The sequence below is a fragment of the Theropithecus gelada genome, chromosome 1 (assembly GCF_003255815.1).
Source record: "Theropithecus gelada isolate Dixy chromosome 1, Tgel_1.0, whole genome shotgun sequence".
NCBI lineage: Eukaryota > Metazoa > Chordata > Mammalia > Primates > Cercopithecidae > Theropithecus > Theropithecus gelada.
This window is the reverse complement of record NC_037668.1, coordinates 58440290-58458738: the sequence shown is the minus strand read 5'-3', so window position 1 is coordinate 58458738 and position 18449 is coordinate 58440290. Positions and strand designations below refer to the sequence as shown.

Sequence of the window (18449 nt, the reverse complement as noted above, 5' to 3'; positions counted from 1 at the left end):
CTAGAATTGTAATTCTGTCACTTTCTATCCATAGTTTGAAATATGTGACTTAAGCCTCCTCTGTCTCAGTTTCTTTTATATACCAGCAGAGTTGGGGTATTCAGGATAATGTATTGTTGACAGTTTGGTTTACTGACATAGTAGTTTATCATACAGTTCAGCCAGATTGCTTGGGTTTGAACCTTGGGAATCTAGGTCTATAGTTTTGTAAGTCTTTTAATTTGCCTCTTCCTTGGTTTCTCCACCTATGGTGGTGTCCACTCCGTAAGATTGTTAGGAAAATTTAATTAAAACGTGTTACACACTTAGAGGTATGCCTAAGTAAACTCTAGCTTAATTAGTATCATTACTAGGAATACTTTACAGGGTTGTCATAATAAAAACATGATGAATTGTATGTGAAATTCTTTAGTTTGGTTTAGTTTTGTTTTATTTTTAGAGACAGGGTGTTGCTCTGTCATCCAGGCTTCTGGTAGCATTATCATAGCTCACTGCAGCCTCAAACTCCTGGGCTCAGGTGATCCTCCCACCTCAGCCTCCAGAATAGCTGGGACTGTGGCTGTGTGCCATGTAGAAATTCTTTAATACAGTGTACAAATAGCCCCTGACTTATGATGTTTCAGCTTACAAATGATGTGAAAGCATTATGCTTCGGTAAAAACTGTACTTTGAATATTTTTTATTGTTTTTATTTTTTATTTATATATATGTATATAAAATAAATTTTTTTTTTTTGAGACGGAGTCTCACTCTGTTGCTCAGCTGTAATACAGTGGCACAACTTGGCTCACTGCAACCTCCGCCTCCCTGGTTCAAGAAATTCTTCTGCCTCAATCTCCCGAGTAGCTGAGTTTACAGACGTGCACCACCATGCCCGGCTAATTTTTGTGTTTTTAGTAGAGATGGGGTTTCACCATCTTGGCCAGGCTGGTCTTGAACTTGTGACCTTGTGATCTGCCCGCCTAGGCCTCCCAAATGCTGGGATTACAGGAATGAGCCAGTGTGTCTGGCCTATAATTTTTTTTTTTTTTTAAATTATAAAACAGGCTCTGTGTTAGATAATTTTGTCTAACTCTAAGGTACTGTAAGTGCTCTGAGCATTTCTGAGGGCCTAGGATTAGCTATGATGTTCTGTAAATTAGGGATATTTAGATGCATTTTTTAGTTAATGATGAAAACTTATAATAGGTTTATTGGAATGTAATTCTTTCGTAAGTTAAGGAGTATCTGTTCCTGATGTAGGCTGCTTTGTATTTGAAGATGTCTACGCTTGATACTTCTTTTAAGCTCTAAGAGTTGGCCGGGTGCGGTAGCTCACGCCTGTAATTCCAGCACTTTGGGAGGCCGAAGAGGGCAGATCTCCTGAGGTCAGGAGTTTGAGACAGCCTGACCAACATGGCAAAACCCCATCTCTACTAAAAATACAAAAATTAGCCAGGTGTGGTGGTTCACACCTGTAATCCCAGCTACTTGGGAGGCTGAGATAGGAGAATTGCTTGAACCTGAGAGGCGGAGGTTGCAGTGAGCTGAGATCGTGCCACTGCTGTACTCTAGCCTGGGTGACAGAGCAAGACTCCGTCTCCCAAAAAAAAAAAAAAAAAAAAAGCACTCTTAAAAGGCTTTTCTTTGTTTTTTGTTTTTACCGGTGTGAGATCTTTTTGGTTACTGGTTATTGGTACAGTAAATTTATTGTTGGAAATTTTACTGTAAATTTGCTAATGTATGAAAAGACTCAGGTCCTCATTTGTTTCCCTGTTTGTTGTCATTGTTCCACAGTTGCTATTCCACTTTAGTCATCACAGATTCTCTGTTCAGTAGTGCTTTCGTGTTTGGTGAAAAGAATATTCTTTGTCCACATGTTTGCTTGCTGTGATTCTGGTGGTGCTTTCTTTGTCTCCAATAGAATGAGATGGTTCGGGAACTAGATGGCCATGTCTTGAAGTGTGTGAAAGATCAGAATGGCAATCACGTGGTTCAGAAATGCATTGAATGTGTACAGCCCCAGTCTTTGCAATTTATCATCGATGCGTTTAAAGGACAGGTAAGTGACCCAGGAGAGCAATAATTGAAACAAATTTATTTCCTTCGTGAGCAGAAAACAGAATAGGATTTGTGGCATGTTGTCAATGTGCTTCTTGTACTTTGTGTTTTTGAGACTGGATCCTGCTCTATTGCCCAGGCTGGAGTGCAGTGGCACCATCACGGCTCACTACAGCCTTGAACTGCCAGGTTCAAGCAATCCTCCCACCTCAGCCTCCCAAGTAGCTGGAATTACAGGCACATACCACCACATCTGGCTCATTTTTAAATATTTTGTAGAGACAGCGGCCTCACCATGTTGCCCAGGCTGGTCTTGAATTCGTGCATTCAAGCGATCCACCTGCCTCAACCTCCCGCAGTTGCTGGGATTACAGGCATGAGCCACTGTGCCTGATCTTAATGTACTTTAGACTGCAGTAAAAAGCAATCCTGTATAGTACTGTCAAGTACCTGTCTATGTGTTGCCAAGTATCTGGGTCTCTGGGCCTTCTTTCCGTCATTAATGCAGATGTCTGCTCATATTGGGATGAAACACAGTCATTAAGAGTTGTTAAGATGAAATCTCATATTTGAAGAATAAATTATTTCCCTTGGTTAAGTACTATTTATTCTGATATTTCAGTGCTTTCGTTTTAAATTTGGTTTAAAATTCAGGTAATTTATGGAACTAATGTTGTAGGTCATGTGTGAATATATCTTTAAAATAACAAGGTGCTTCTTGCTTAAATTTTTTTGGAGGGGATGCAGTCCAGGTTGGTTTGAATTGTATTAAATGACCACATAATCAGAGATAACTTCTAGTTTCTCCTGTTTTCCCGTATGTCAAAAAATCTCTTCTTAGCATCAACTTCCAAGTAAGATTGTTACTTTTATATATAAATACCTTTTTCCGGAATTGCCTCTGAATTGGTTATAGTTTTTTGTTGTTGTTGTTGTTTGTTTTGTTTTTTTGTTTTTGCGTTTTTGCCAAAACACAAAGGTCCTTACAGTCTCCTAAGGTGGATGGGACAGGACAGTAAAATTCAGCTCCCTTTTTGGGTGTGTGAAATTGGTTTTTCTTTAGGGAAGGGGGAAAAATGAGAAAAAGCACATAGATTTTCAGGTATAATTGTATGTACTGCAGAGTATAGAGTGATACGTGATGTGTAGTAATCTTTAGGTTTTGCTGTTTGCTCAGTGACCACAATGGTTGATTACTGACAGCAACCCACATAGTTATTGGGAGTTTCTGAGTTAATGAAAAAAGGGTAGATCCGTTTACCTTAACATTAAGATGTTACATTTATGGAAGTATACAACAAAAAAGGTAAAACGATTAAGCCACCAGGAGAGAATACTTTCAAGATGAAACTGTCAAAGAATTGATAACTAGAGTGTATAAAGAACCTCTCTGTAATGAAGGAAAACAATACAACGTGATGTAAAAGTGAGCCCAAAACACAAGTTGACTTTTCATAGAAGAAACACAAATTGCCAGTAGACATGAAAAAATACTCAGTTCCATTAGGAACAAGGAAAGTGCAAAATTAAGCCATAAATGATAGACTGTTACTTACCCATCAGTTGCTGTGTGCTGACAGGAAAGAGATACACTGCTGGTGGGAATAGACATTGACACAGCCATTTTGGAAAATAATTTAGTATTGTCTTTCAAATTTCAACCTTTGTAATTTCTGTGATCCTGTTGAAATATCTGTACATATATACCACAAGACCTATTTAGACATGTTTAAACACCATTATTCTCTTAAAAGACTTAAGCAACCCAGATAACCATGAGCAGGGGATTGCATTTTCTAAAAATGTCATATACATGGCTGGGCATGGTGGCTCATGCCTGTAATCCCAGCACTTTGGGAGGCTGAGACAGGTGGATCACCTGAGGTCAGTAGTTTGAGACCAGCCTGGCCAACATAGTGAAACCACGTTTTACTAGAAATACAAAAAAATTAGCCAGTGCCTGTAATCCCAGCTACTTGAGAGGGTGAGGCAGAAGAATTGCTTGAACCCAGGAGGCGGAGGTTGCAGTGAGCCGAGATGGTGCTGTTGCACTCCTGCCTAGGCAACAAGAGTGAAACTCTGTCTCCAAAAAAAAATCTCATATACTCAGCCAATTTCTTTCTGTATACCATGCAGAATAAACTACAGAAACTTACAGTATTGTAAATGAACATGGGAATCATAATGTTGCGTGAAATAAATTAAGTTGCTCCAGACTACAAGTGTAGCATTTTTATAAAGCTAAATTCAAGCAGAACCATACAGTATACTGTTTATCTTTACAGTTGTAAACATAAAGCTACATGTATAAGGTTACACATAAGGCTAGGTGTGTTGGCTCGCACCTGTAAGAATAAGCACTTTGGGAGGCCAAGGTGGGAGGATTGCTTAAGGCTAGGAGTGCAGGAGCAGCCTGGGCAACATAGCGAGTCTCCATCTCTACACACAATTTTTTTTTTTGAGTAGCCAGATGTGGTGGCAAGTGCCTGTAATCCCAGCAACTTGGGAAGCTGAGGCAGGAGGATGACCTGAGTGCAAGAGCTCAAGGCTGCAGTGAGCTGTGATCACCATTGTGCTCCAGCCTGGGTGATAGAGTGAGACCTTGTCTCCAACACAAAACAAAATCATACAGAAAGCACTGGGTGGGATGACTTACACTTGGCAAGCATCCAGTAAGTGTTAGCTGCTATTATTGCTCTTATTATTGTTCTTGATTACAGTTGTGAGGTGTATGCCATTAAGCTAGGAAGGGCAGAATCTCAAGGGTAGTGTGCTTTTCTGTTGCTCCAAACCCAGCAAAAGAACCTTTTCTTATTGCTGAAAAACATCACTGTTAAATCAGAACTTTGCATTCTGGTTGTTCTGGCAGTGTGAAAGCATTCAGAATTTGGTCCCAGTCCTTCCCTTTTCTGTTGTTAGCGCTGTCTTTTGGAGAGGTTGTCAGTCGACACACTTGACTCTCTTAACTGAGTGTGTTCTTCATGACTTTGACTAGTTACCTGTTTCTTGATGGCTTGGAAAAGTCCTTTTCTGCTCTGAATTATGCACATCTATGAATTCCTAAAATAAGCAATGAGTTTATTTACACACACACACCTTATTATATGTAGAGAGAACTTAAATGCCATTAAGTTCATTTGTGAAGATTAGTGGGATAATACATATATATATTTATAAACAATACTGAAGCATTGAAGGTGGTGACTGTCATTTTTGCCTCTCATTTGTGTTTGTCTACCCTAGGTATTTGCCTTGTCCACACATCCTTATGGCTGCCGAGTGATTCAGAGAATCCTGGAGCACTGTCTCCCTGACCAGACACTCCCTATTTTAGAGGAGCTTCACCAGCACACAGAGCAACTTGTACAGGTAGTGGAGTTGCCAGTAGAGGAACTGCAAACACCTGTGGGCTCGTCCAGGGCCAGAGTTTGTGTGTTTTGTCAGTGTAGGTTCCAGAAGAGGTTAATGTGTTTAAAATACCCTTAAATCTTGTGGTTGTATTTGTATTCAGAGCAGCTTGGTTTGTGTTTTATGAATATGAGTAGTGAATTGAGCCCTAGCCCTGGAGTCAGGAGATCTGACTTCCAGAACTCTGTCATGTACTTGTGGTGTCACCTTAGGTAGACATTTGATCCCTCTGGGTCTCTGTTTCATAATTGTTAAATGAAATAAGTTGATTTGTTGATTTCTTGTTTTTAGCTTTGATACATTCTCTGCTTATACCACTGATTAAATAATTAGGTATGCCCTTGTTTTTTGTTGGACATAAATATTTCCAGTTTTTCTCTGTTATAAATAGGTGCAGTGAACCATTTGTATATGTGTTTGAGAAAAATGAATATTTATTGTCATAACACTCCTTCCCCTTTTAAGAATGAATATGTATATTCTATTGTCTAGTAATATGTTCCTGTTTTGTAATAATAGAGAAAAATGTTACTACCTGTTTTAAAAATTGTTGTGTGTTCATTAGTATTCATATAAACCATTATGGTGCTAAAAGAAAGATAGGTCTTAATTAGATATAAGGACTTAGGTAACCCACAGAACTGGCTTTCACATACACTTTATTTCTCTTACTGTTTCTCAAACAGGATCAATATGGAAATTATGTAATCCAACATGTATTGGAGCATGGTCGTCCTGAGGATAAAAGCAAAATTGTAGCAGAAATCCGAGGCAATGTACTTGTATTGAGTCAGCACAAATTTGCAAGGTATGTGCTTTGAGTTACAAGGACTATTTCCCAGAAGATAGGATTAGTAGTATTGAACTATGATTCTATTTTTCACTATTGTCTTTTTTTTTGTTTGTTTTTTCAAAGTATATGTAGCTTAAAAAGTCAAATAGTCTTATTACAAAGTATAAACTCTAAGAGGTCCTTTAGTGGGGTTCTTACTCTGATAGAGTCAGCTACTTTGAAATCTGGAGAATATGTTACTAAAGAATGTGAGTGTTGCACTTTGATGAACTGAATATTTTATTAACTTGTTTGTTTGGAATTGTGAAATGTTGTTTACTCAGTTTCCCTTTTTGGCACCTGAAAGAAAGGCAGTTTACCATATGTATATCTATGTACAGGCCTTAGTGTTCTTAGGATCTCTTTTCCAGTCTTCATATTGTGCAAGCTCAAGAATGAAATGCAGTAGTTATTCCCAGGTTGTGAAAGGTGTCTTAGGTCACTTATAAGTAGCAGAGGTTGGAGAAGGAATCTATGGCCCTTCCATGTGGATAGTGGTATGGTCTTCTGAGAAGATACTGTATATGTCCTCCTACTACCTACATAACATAGTATTTTTTGTTTTTGGAATATATTCTTCCCTGGTTTTTAGAATAAATTGCAAGGCAGGAGTCATACCACCTTAATGTTTTTAATTTGTTTATTTTATTTTTTGAGACAGGGTCACACTCTGTCGCCCAGGCTTGAGTGCAGTGGCACAGTCTCGGCTCACTGCAAACTCCACCTCCCAGGCTCAAGCGATCCTCCTACCTCAGGCTCTTGAGTAGCTGGGACTGCAGGCGCACACCACTGCACCCAGCTACTTTTTGTATTTTTGTAGAGACAGGGTTTCACCATGTTGGCCAGGCTGGTCTTGAACCCCTGGACTTAATCCTCCCACTTTGGCCTCTCAGGGTGCTGGGATTACAGGCACAAGCCACCAGTACTTGACCTCATTCATTTTAAATTTGTGAAATTTTATAACGTGTCACAGCATGGAAAAATAGAGAAAAGAAATGAAAGTACCTGTAGATCCAGTGTCTCCATAGCCTAACCGTATCAGAGTTATCTCTTATGACTTTATATTGTTTTGTTTTGGGGGGTTCCTTTTGACCAGTTGCCAGGACTGAAGAATGGGGGACAGAATCTCTTGGGTTCTCTTCTTCGGGTCAGTCTCCTGTTTACATTTTTGTTCACGGTATTTAATTTCTCACCCTTGGATGTAGCCTAAGCATTAATTAATATTACAACAAATTAAAAAACAATTTAAAAAAAAAGTTTTTATTTTTTTAAGACACAGAGTCTGTTGCCCTGGCTGGAGTGCAGTGGCGCAATCCTAGCTCACTGCAGCCTAGGATTCCTGGGCTCAAGCAGTCCTCCCACCTCAGCCTACCAAGTAGCTGGGACTGTAGGTGCACACCACCATGTCCAGCTACAGCAGTTACAATTAGTAACTGAGTAGCTACTGTGGGCCCAGTCCTCCCATTGATAACATGTATAAATTGTGGACAGCAATACAAGAACTACCTGAAGACACTAGAGAGTAACCAAAGGGCAGGTGGATACCAGAGAGATGGGGGCTGCCATTTGGAGGAAGAGAGAATTTGATTGCACTGGAGAAATTTCTTATTTCTGATGACCGTCAGCCTTTGATCACTTCCCAGTCTTTTCCATGCTGGGCAGCTAAAGCTGGAATAGGCAATCCTTAGGGCAACCACATCAAAGAGAAATCCTAGAAAGGGAGAGAGCCAGCAGGGGTTCGGGGGAGGCCCAATTTTAACCTTCCCCAAGTCTCGCTGACCCCTGAACCACATTTCCAACTAAGGCTAAAAGAATTGAACTGGGATTTCTAGCTGCTGCTTACTGTATGGGAGAAGTTTGTAGTTTGACTATAGCCAAGTTAACTGCACTAAAACAGGAGTGGAGGGCACTTCTCTTTGGTGGAACATAACAGAATTCTGAGTTTCTGTAGCTTGTTACTTGCAGTGTCTATCTGGATAATAGGACAATGTGACCTATACTCAAGAAAAAAGAAATAAAAGTCAATGAATAGTCTAAAATGACCCAGTTATTGGACTTAGTAAAGAAGGATCAATTATACAGCAGCTATTTAAATATACTCAGGATGTAAAGGAAAATATGCTTTAGTGAATGAAAAGATAGGAGATTTTTGTAGAAAATTATGAATCTTATCTGTCTGTCTGTCTGTGAGACGGAGTCTCGCTCTCACTCAGGCTGGAGTACAGTGGCGCAATCTTGGCTCACTGCAAGCTCTGCCTCCCAGGTTCACTCCATTCTCCTGCCTCAGCCTCCCGAGTAGCTGGGACTACCGGTGCCCACCACCACGCCCGGCTAATTTTTTTGTATTTTTAGTAGAAACGAGGTTTCACCATGTTAGCCAGGATGGTCTCGTTCTCCTGACCTCATGATCCACACCTGCCTTGGCCTCCCAAAGTGCTGGGATTACAGGCGTGAGCCACTGTGCCTGGCTGTGAATCTTATTTTAAAAAGAAAAAATAAGGGCTGGGGACAGTAGCTCATACCTGTAATCCCAGCACTTTGGGGGAGGCCAAGGCAGGCAAATCACTTGAGGCCAGGAGTTCCAGACCAGCCTGGTCAACATGCCAAAACCCATCTCTACTGAAAATACAAAAATTAGCCAGGCACGGTGGCGCATGCCTGTAGTCCCAGCTACTTGGGAGGCTGAGTCAGGAGAATGGCTTGAACCCAGGAGGTGGAAGTTGCAGTGAGCCAAGATCGTGCCACTGCACACCAGCCTGGGTGACATTGAGACTCTGTCTCAAACAAAAATTTTTTCAAACAATGGAAAAATTTACTTTGTACTCTGGGTCACCATCAAAAACGTCTGGAAGCAGAAACAGTGGCTCATGCCTGTAACCCCAGCATGTTGGAAGGCCGAAGCAGAAGGATTGCTTGAGGCCAAGAGTTCGAGACTAGCCTAGGCAACACAGCAAGATCCTGCCTCTATAAAAATAAAAATAGGGCCGGGTGCAGTGGCTCATGCCTGTAATCCCAGCACTTTGGGAGGCTGAGGCGGGCAGATTGCTTGAGGTCAGGAGTTCGAGACCAGCTTGACCAACATGGTGAAACCCTGTCTCTACTAAAAAAAACAAAAAATAGCCAGGTGTCATGGCGGGCACCTGTAATCCCAGGTGCTTGGGAGGCTGAGGCGGGAGAAGAATAATTTGAACCCCGGGAGGCGGAGGTTGCAGTGAGCCGAGATCATGCCATTGCACTGCAGCCTGGGTGACAGAGAGAGACAGTGTCTCAAAAATAAAAATAAAATAAAAAATAAATGTCTGAAAGCTACTGATGTATTTTTTTGTTTATTTCTATTGATCTATTTTTAAGTTCATTGACTCTTCTGTCATCTCTAATCCACTATTAAAGTCATACAGTAAATTTTATTTCAGATGTTTTATTTTTCTTTTCTAAAATTTCTATTTTTCCTGTTTTTTAAAAAAATTATCTATCTGAGGCCAGGCGTGGTGGCTCATGCCTGTAGTCTCAGCACTTTGGGAGGCTGAGGTGGGCAGATAACTTGAGGTCAGGAGTTCGAGACGGAGTCTCGCTCTGTCACTCATGCTGGAATGCTTTGGCACAATCTCGGCTCACTGCAACCTCCACCTCCCAGTTCAAGCAATTCTCCTGCCTCAACCTCCTGAGTAGCTGGAATTATGGGTGCGTGCCACCATGCCCTGCTTGGCAGCAGGGAGATAGGCATAAGTAAGGTTCGTTCCTGGCCTTGGTGAACTCACAGAGGCAAGGAAAGAGTGGACAGATTTTGGTAAGTGTTAAAATAATAACCAGCTGAGTGGTGAACCAGTGCCCTAAACCTTGTGCTTAAGTCTCCTCACCTACCTGGGCTCCTTACCCTCACCCGTTAGAGGGCTGGGTCCCATGTCCTTGAAGACCTGGTCTCTCTGGGTGATCAGTATGCAGTAGCATGGCAGTGTATAATTTGATCACCCTCATGTTCCCCCTTTCTTACAGTTGGATGCCACAGATGGCACAGGTGGAGAGTCAGAGACAGAGTCAGACAGTTGGCGACTCATCTTCCTCAAATGCTAAATAGCTCTCTCTTCCTGCTGGTCCTGAGGTCAGGCCAGAAGCTAGGCAAGCACAACCTCACTAACAGGGGCCCCTCTTCTAAGAGTTGTCCCTGGTTTTATCTCGTTACAGCAATGTCGTGGAGAAATGTGTTACTCATGCCTCACGTACGGAGCGTGCTGTGCTCATCGATGAGGTGTGCACCATGAACGACGGTCCCCACAGTGCCTTATACACCATGATGAAGGACCAGTATGCCAACTATGTGGTCCAGAAGATGATTGACGTGGCGGAGCCAGGCCAGCGGAAGATCGTCATGCATAAGGTAGGCTGGGCTGGGCAGGGTATCAGAGAAAGTGTGCAAGGCTGTGGCTTCCTTTCTGAAACACAAAGGAGGGTGGGTGCCCTGCTGTTTTTGAAGAGTTTGTCACTGACCTGTGTCCCATGCTGTGTTCTGTTTTTCTTTTATGTGGAGTCACCATTGTCCTTACACATTTGCCAACCCTCCCTTATCAATAGCCAAACTGGTATGAGAGTCTTAAGCTATGTTTTTTGAAGTATTTCCATCCCTGATCTCTAGAGAATCAGCTTATGAGTCCAACAAATCAGCCTGCTTGCCTCATTTCCTTTTCTCACTCCTCCTTCCTGTTCTTTCATCCCACCAACATCTATTGAATAAGGGCCTGCCCAGCGTGGTGCATAGCCTGGTACATTGACCTGAAGCCCACTCTGTGCCAGACTTCATCAGCACAGAGATGACTAACAGCTGATCCCTGCCCGCAGAGTGCAGTCTGGTGGGGAAGAGCCATGGTGGTGAGCAGTGGTGAGGACATGAGAAGGACCCTTCACCCTTCCCAGAGTCCCTGAGGGCCGGCTTTGCAGGAGAAGGCAAGGCTAAAGAAGAGTTAGGGAAGAAGGAACAGAAATGAGAATACTTAGGTGCTGTGAGTAGGGAACTGACAGAGAAATCACCTGAACAGGCCCACAGCTTCTCGACAAGTCACGGTGTGGGTCCAGTGAGCACTGCAGACACCACAGGGCCCAGGAAGCAAAACAGACCCACAGGCAGGCTATGCTACAGTTGTGTTTGTGCTAGGCAGTGCCTCCAGCCTCTGGTGCTTCTCATCTGAGCCTACAGCTTTTGGGCTCTGAACTTACTGAGCCCTTCTCATTTGAGGGGTTGGTTGGCCATTGTCTGGCAATGATGACCCACTTGCCCTCACTGAGAACAAAGTTCGGTAATGAGAATCTTTGTTAATGGACTCAAGTTCTGAGCCAGACAAGACACCCACCACCCCTGAGTCAAACTAAACCAATCCAGACCACCGCACTGGTATTGGCAATGGCAGTTGAAGGCTTGGGGAGTCCCAAGTTCTTAAAGTTGAAGTTTTGAGGATACTGGTGAAGGTGGAGAGTGTTGGAGGTAAGTAGGAGCTTAAGACATGTCCATTCATTCAATCATTAAGTGCTGAACACCTGCTGTACAGCAGGTCGTATTCTCAACAGGGTTGTATTGGTAAACACGACAGTGCTGTGCACAGATAGTTACTGGGATGCTGGAGAAATACAGGGGAAAGGGTTGTCCAGGAATGTGCAGGGTGTCTTCTATAACTTGTGGGCACAGAGGAGGCTCTCTAAGTGAGTGATACTTAATAGAGTGATGACCCTTTCCAGAAGAGGGAACATGGTGTGTGAAGACTTGGAAGCCAGACCGTGTTGTATCTGAAGAAGTAAAACAAGTTCAGTGGGGGACAAAATCACACTTATATTTCAAATAATTGTCCTGGCTGCCATGTGGCCTTTGTAGTTTAGAGGAGGGGAGACAGGGATGAGACCACATGGGAGGCTGTCAGGGCACCAGATTGTGATGGTTTGGGATTGAAGAGAAGTGGACAGAATAGAGCGCTAGAATTGGTAGGGTTTAGCAGTTGGTTGGCTGAGGGAGTTGATGGGGAGAGTCCCGAGAAGCCCTCTTAATTTTTCAGCTCTTCCATTACTAAGTGGTATCCTTTTCAGCAAAAGGGGCACTAGGAGAGAAGCGGGTAATTAACGTTTCACCTCTTGTTAAATCCAATAAAAAATGGAGTTCAACATGTTGTGTGTGTGTGGCTTGTTAGGAGTTTTTGGTTTGGTTTATTCTGGAGAAGTACAAAGGTGAAGTTCCTGGACTTGTCAGCAGCCAGTTCCAGGGACGGAGGAATGGATTGGATTTCGGTTATTTTCTAAAAGGAAAGCTACCAAAAGCAAGGGGATCGTGAACCTCAAGTTCTCATGACAGAAACATTAGTAACATAGTACGACAACTGAAAGGAAAGTGTAGCATTATTACATATGCCGTTCTACACGTGAGTTTAAGGGAGGTTAAACTGGAACCAAGGACTGTTTGTCACCAGCCAGTTTCCCTTGTAGGCTCTTTTTTTTTTTTTTTTTTTTTTTGAGACTGAGTCTCGCTCTGTCGCCCAGGCTGGAGTGCAGTGGCGAGATCTCGGCTCACTACAAGCTCTGCCTCCCGGGTTCAGGCCATTCTCCTGCCTCTGCCTCCCAAGTAGCTGGGACTATAGGCGCCCGCCACCGCACCCACCTAAATTTTTGTATTTTTAGTAGAGACGGGGTCTCACCGTGTTAGCCAGGAAGGTCTCGATCTCCTGACCTCGTGATCTGCCCGCCTTGGCCTCTCAAAGTGCTGGGATTACAGGCGTGAGCCATCACGCCCAGCCCCTTGTAGGCTCTTCAGTGGGAATGTGACACCCGATACAGCTCTGTGTCCTGGGAAGCATGCGCAAGTGATTTCTAGACCGGATCGACCCTTGCTTGCTTTGAGGACACAGCTAAATGACAAAAATTGCCCTCATGGAGCTCTCAACCTGGAGAGCCTCTGTCTACTGCAGTACATTTATCTAGTGTGTTTATGTATGCAGTTGCAGGTTTGGATTATTTTCTGGGGAATCTGATGAATAAACTGGTCCTTTACTGTTTATATGGAAATATTGATAATTAAGCAAAAGATTGTAGACACAGCTGAGGTATGTAGAATGCTCCCTGAGCTTACAGAAAAGAAAAGGGGCTTCCAGAGAAGAAGCACCTCTCAAGTTTTCTGGAATGCAGGACTTCTTCAAATGGATCAGCCCAGGGAGGGAAGAATAGAAAGGAATACTTGAAGAAGTGACCCAGAGCATAGGTCAGAGAGCGTGAGGGATGAGGCTGGTGTGACGGGCATGCCTTGAGAGCACAGTGGGGAGAAACCTAATTTGTGGAGGAGCCACACAGTTTGGGCTCAGCTATCTGTGCTGTCCTTTGTTAGCCATTCAACCTTGGCTGAGTAACTTAACCACTCTGCCTTCATGTTTTCCATCAGTAAGATGGGGATAATCACACCAGCTCCTGATGTTCATCATTACTCTTCTTGTCATTGATTAGCTTTCTGTGATCCACTGTGACCTGGAGAGATGGGGTCAAGTGGTAAGCTCAGGATTCGTGGTACCCAGAAATAACCCCCACTGCTCAGGAGAGCCTGGATGCCATGCATGGGGCCAGAGGGACCTGTTCACATGCTTGCCGGGAAGCACTGTTTAGCTGGTGGATGGTGGGTAGTGTGTTTTCCCAGCTAGGATGCACTTTCTCCATGTGCTGTCTTGGGAGTGGCCCATGGCCACCCAGCCTCCAGGGCCCTCAGGCCCTGTAGTACCACTCAGGATAGGAGCTCCTCTTCTCATCTGATGGGTTGCCAAAGTGCTAGAAGTCAGGGGACTGGGCTGAACCAGTGAAAGGTATTGCTGTGGGGTGTGCGTGCGTGTGTGTGTGCGTGTGTGTGTGTGTGTGTGTGTGTGTGTGTGTGTGTGTGTGATGCGTGACATGCAAATGCATGTCCGGGAAGCCTGCCCCCAAGTCTCTTCTCAGGCCATGTAACAGACTGTTTTTCCTCCCCAGATCCGGCCCCACATCGCAACTCTTCGTAAGTACACCTATGGCAAGCACATTCTGGCCAAGCTGGAGAAGTACTACATGAAGAACGGCGTTGACTTAGGGCCCATCTGTGGCCCCCCTAATGGTATCATCTGAGGCAGTGTCACCCACTGTTCCCTTATTCCCGCTGACCTCACTGGCCCACTGGCAAATCCAACCAGCAACCAGAAATGTTCTAGTGTAGAGTCTGAGACGGGCAAGTGGTTGCTCCAGGATTACTCCCTCCTCCAAAAAAGGAATCAAATCCACAAGTGGAAAAGCCTTTGTAAATTTAATTTTATTACACATAACATGTACTATTTTTTTTAATTGACTAATTGCCCTGCTGTTTTACTGGTGTATAGGATACTTGTACATAGGTAACCAATGTACATGGGAGGCCACATATTTTGTTCACTGTTGTATCTATATTTCACATGTGGAAACTTTCAGGGTGGTTGGTTTAACAAAAAAAAAAAAAAAAGCTTTAAAAAAAAAAAAGAAAAGAAAAGGTTTTTAGCTCATTTGCCTGGCCGGCAAGTTTTGCAAATAGCTCTTCCCCACCTCCTCATTTTAGTAAAAAACAAACAAAAACAAAAAAACCTGAGAAGTTTGAATTGTAGTTAAATGACCCCAAACTGGCATTTAACACTGTTTATAAAAAATATATATACATATATATATATATAATGAAAAAGGTTTCAGAGTTGCTAAAGCTTCAGTTTGTGACATTAAGTTTATGAAATTCTAAAAAATGCCTTTTTTGGAGACTAGATGATGCTGAAGAAGGCTGTTCGTGAGGAGGAGATGCGAGCACCCAGAACCGTCTTTTGAGGCTGGGCGGGTGTGTTTGTTTACTGCCTACTGGATTTTTTTCTATTAACATTGAAAGGCAAAATCTGATTATTTAGCATGAGAAAAAAAAAATCCAACTCTGCTTTTGGTCTTGCTTCTATAAATATATAGTGTATACTTGGTGTAGACTTTGCATATATACAAATTTGTAGTATTTTCTTGTTTTGATGTCTAATCTGTATCTATAATGTACCCTAGTAGTCGAACATAATTTTGATTGTACAATTGTACATTTGTATACCTGTAATGTAAATGTGGAGAAGTTTGAATCAACATAAACACGTTTTTTGGTAAGAAAAGAGAATTAGCCAGCCCTGTGCATTCAGTGTATATTCTCACCTTTTATGGTCGTAGCATATAGTGTTGTATATTGTAAATTGTAATTTCAACCAGAAGTAAATTTTTTTCTTTTGAAGGAATAAATGTTCTTTATACAGCCTAGTTAATGTTTAAAAAGAAAAAAATAGCTTGGTTTTATTTGTCATCTAGTCTCAAGTATAGCGAGATTCTTTCTAAATGTTATTCAAGATTGAGTTCTCACTAGTGTTTTTTTAATCCTAAAAAAGTAATGTTTTGATTTTGTGACAGTCAAAAGGACGTGCAAAAGTCTAGCCCTGCCCGAGCTTTCCTTACAATCAGAGCCCCTCTCACCTTGTAAAGTGTGAATTGCCCTTCCCTTTTGTACAGAAGATGAACTGTATTTTGCATTTTGTCTACTTGTAAGTGAATGTAACATACTGTCAATTTTCCTTGTTTGAATATAGAATTGTAACACTACACGGTGTACATTTCCAGAGCCTTGTGTATATTTCCAATGAACTTTTTTGCAAGCACACTTGTAACCATATGTGTATAATTAACAAACCTGTGTATGCTTATGCCTGGGCAACTATTTTTTGTAACTCTTGTGTAGATTGTCTCTAAACAATGTGTGATCTTTATTTTGAAAAATACAGAACTTTGGAATCTGGGTTTGTGCTTTATTTTAACCTCTCCCCCCGCCCTACCCCCAGTGTAGTTCCCCAGGACAGCCCTTTCCTGCTCATGCTGCTTTCTGGTGTTTTTTGTTGTTTTGTGAGAGTTGGGGGAGGGGTATCAAACTGATGGCTCTTTGAGCCCAGTTTAAACTAAAGATGTTTGGTTCAGCCTGCCCAGTGCATTCAGAATCAAGATACTGCACATAAAAATCCAGATTTCCAACTCTGCATGTCAGAATATTCTCCTTGGGCCTCTCAGATGAGGTGTCTGGGTTACAGCACTGTCTGTCTGGGCCTCTCCCTGTTTTCTGTGTTTGGGCTGCTCCAGTTGCACCCTGCCAACCTGTTCCTACTGCTGAGGCCTGCCAAGTGGTCCAATGTCCGAGCATGCTCATCTTTTCAGACTGGGAGCCTCTTTTAGCTTATAACACAGGAGGCTTGAGTTCACCATTGTGCCTGTGACCCAGGCCTGAGGATGCCATCTGCCCTTCTTCACCAACTTTGCTCCAGGGGCAGGTTTGGTAAGTGTTGGCAGTTACAGGCTGGGTCCAACCAGAGAGGCCAGGTGGAAGCCCACACCAGCTGGTGTCTGGAAGTGGAGCCTCAGGGTGGTTGAAGGAACTTAGGAACTTCACATAGGCCCCTCAAGGGTAAGGTCTAGTCACTAACAGGCCCTGGGAATAGAGGGAGAAGAAAAGGAAGCTGAGGGAATGCGGGTTTCCAGTCCAGCATGCGATTTTGCCTCAGCAGCTGTCGCTGGGGCCGCTACGGTAGCCATCATGGGGCTTGCAGAGGTGGCACGCTGCAGGCATTGGGAACTGCAGTCCATGCTGCTCTGATACCATGACTCCAGTCACATTGACCTGGGCTCACGTGTGGGTCTTGCCACTCTGTGCACTTCGGCAAGTTAGTTCACCTTGTCTTTCATCAAATTCGTTGCTGGAAGTGGACCAGAGGTAACAGATCTATGTAAAGTGGCTCTCTTGTCATGTTATGGGAAGTTATGGCTATTAAATTCAGTGTCTAGCACACTGGTGTAATAAATGATGCCAGTTTTCCTGCACCATTTTTAATGAACAAAACTTTGTTCATTAGTTTACATCATAATGTAAATTGTTGTGAACCGACTCTGCACCAAGTCACCCATGAGATGGTTTTTACATGTTCTCAACAATGGTTCTGGGAACCGACAGCCCTGCAAAGAATGTGGCTATCCCTGTCTCATAGATGTGGAAACAGGTCCTAGGATCTGATGGAAGTCTTTTGATAGACCAACTCTGATTTAATAAAGCTTGTGGCTTTCCCCTTAGTTCGTCATGCGAGGGGGTGGGCATGGGGGCAGATCCCCCCATCTGCAGGACTGAGTTTCATGGAGCGGGCTGGGCTCTGAGCCACCCCCTCTTCTGACCACCATTACTCTCCTACCAAGTCCATCCCAAGGATTCTATGACCTGGGCTGTCATGCACTGGGTGCTGGCATTCTTGGTCTCTCTTCCAGAGTTCCTCCAAAGTGTATTCCTCAGTTTATGTAATAACTCTTACCCTCTCACGGTGCTTTACAGTTTACAGAGTACTTTGTATTTGAGATACCATTGGTCTTTGTGGAAAGCTTTAGGGAGCCAGGGAGGGGAGATGTTTCAGCCCTTTATACAGATGAGGAGTTTGAGACCTAAGCCCCACAGTCAGTAGCCAAGTGAGGATTTTATCTGAGGGTTCCTGACTCCCAGCCCAGTGCTCTGTCCATGCCATCCTGCCCTTACCCGCCGTCAGCCCCATGAATGGCCATCTTCTCTTTTTGAGGCTCAGCGGGATTGCAGAAGGGTGAGGCCCCAGGGAGTGAGGCATCCTTTTGAGGGAGGAAACCTGTGACTTTGTGTAGTTACCCACTGTAGCCACGCGAGGGTGCTGCCACCTAAAGCAAGCATTACGGAGGCCTAAGGGGTCAAGGTCAGGGTTGGGATGGCTTTTCCCTGGCTTGAAGGGCTCAGCACTGTAGGAATCCCACCCAGAGACCAGAGGTCTGGCGTCTGCCCTGAAACTAAGCTTTCTCCCTTCTTCACTCCCTCTCCTCCTGCTCCCTCCAGCGTCTGCAATGCCTAGCACTAGGCCCTAACACGGGGTGTTAGGGTAGGGTGGGTGTGGGGTGGGAGGGTATGGTTACTGACCTGGCTCACGGACCTCAGCTTTGCTTTTGACTCTGTGATCTCGGGCAAATCACTGACTTCTCTGGACCGTGGTTTCTCCAGCCGTCACCTGGAGTGGTAGACCAGGCCTGTCACTCTCACAGGGCTAGTGTGAGGTCACACAGGAAGACAGGGGAGCAGCCCCTGGCCTCTGTTAATGCA

General features: G+C 43.5%; 1 protein-coding gene and 1 non-coding gene across 8 annotated transcripts in view; both read left to right on the top strand.

Moving 5' to 3' along the window:
- The window catches only part of PUM1 (pumilio RNA binding family member 1), a 137494-nt gene extending 121396 nt beyond the window's left edge, over positions 1–16098 (top strand). For 5 of the 7 annotated variants that reach the window (XM_025361479.1, XM_025361132.1, XM_025361215.1 and 2 more), the window contains 5 exons: positions 1904–2041; positions 5284–5409; positions 6135–6256; positions 10463–10655; positions 14258–16098. In XM_025361479.1, the coding sequence (XP_025217264.1) occupies positions 1904–2041; positions 5284–5409; positions 6135–6256; positions 10463–10655; positions 14258–14389 (711 nt within the window). In that variant the 3' untranslated portion in view covers positions 14390–16098. The remainder of the gene's footprint in view (positions 1–1903; positions 2042–5283; positions 5410–6134; positions 6257–10462; positions 10656–14257) is intronic. The other 2 variants (XM_025361395.1, XM_025361307.1) reach the window with 1 other exon arrangement.
- On the top strand, positions 11525–11610 carry LOC112615954. Its single transcript, XR_003117516.1, has one exon. It is a non-coding gene; the product is annotated as a small nucleolar RNA SNORD103/SNORD85 (small nucleolar RNA).
- Positions 16099–18449: the final 2351 nt, after the last annotated feature.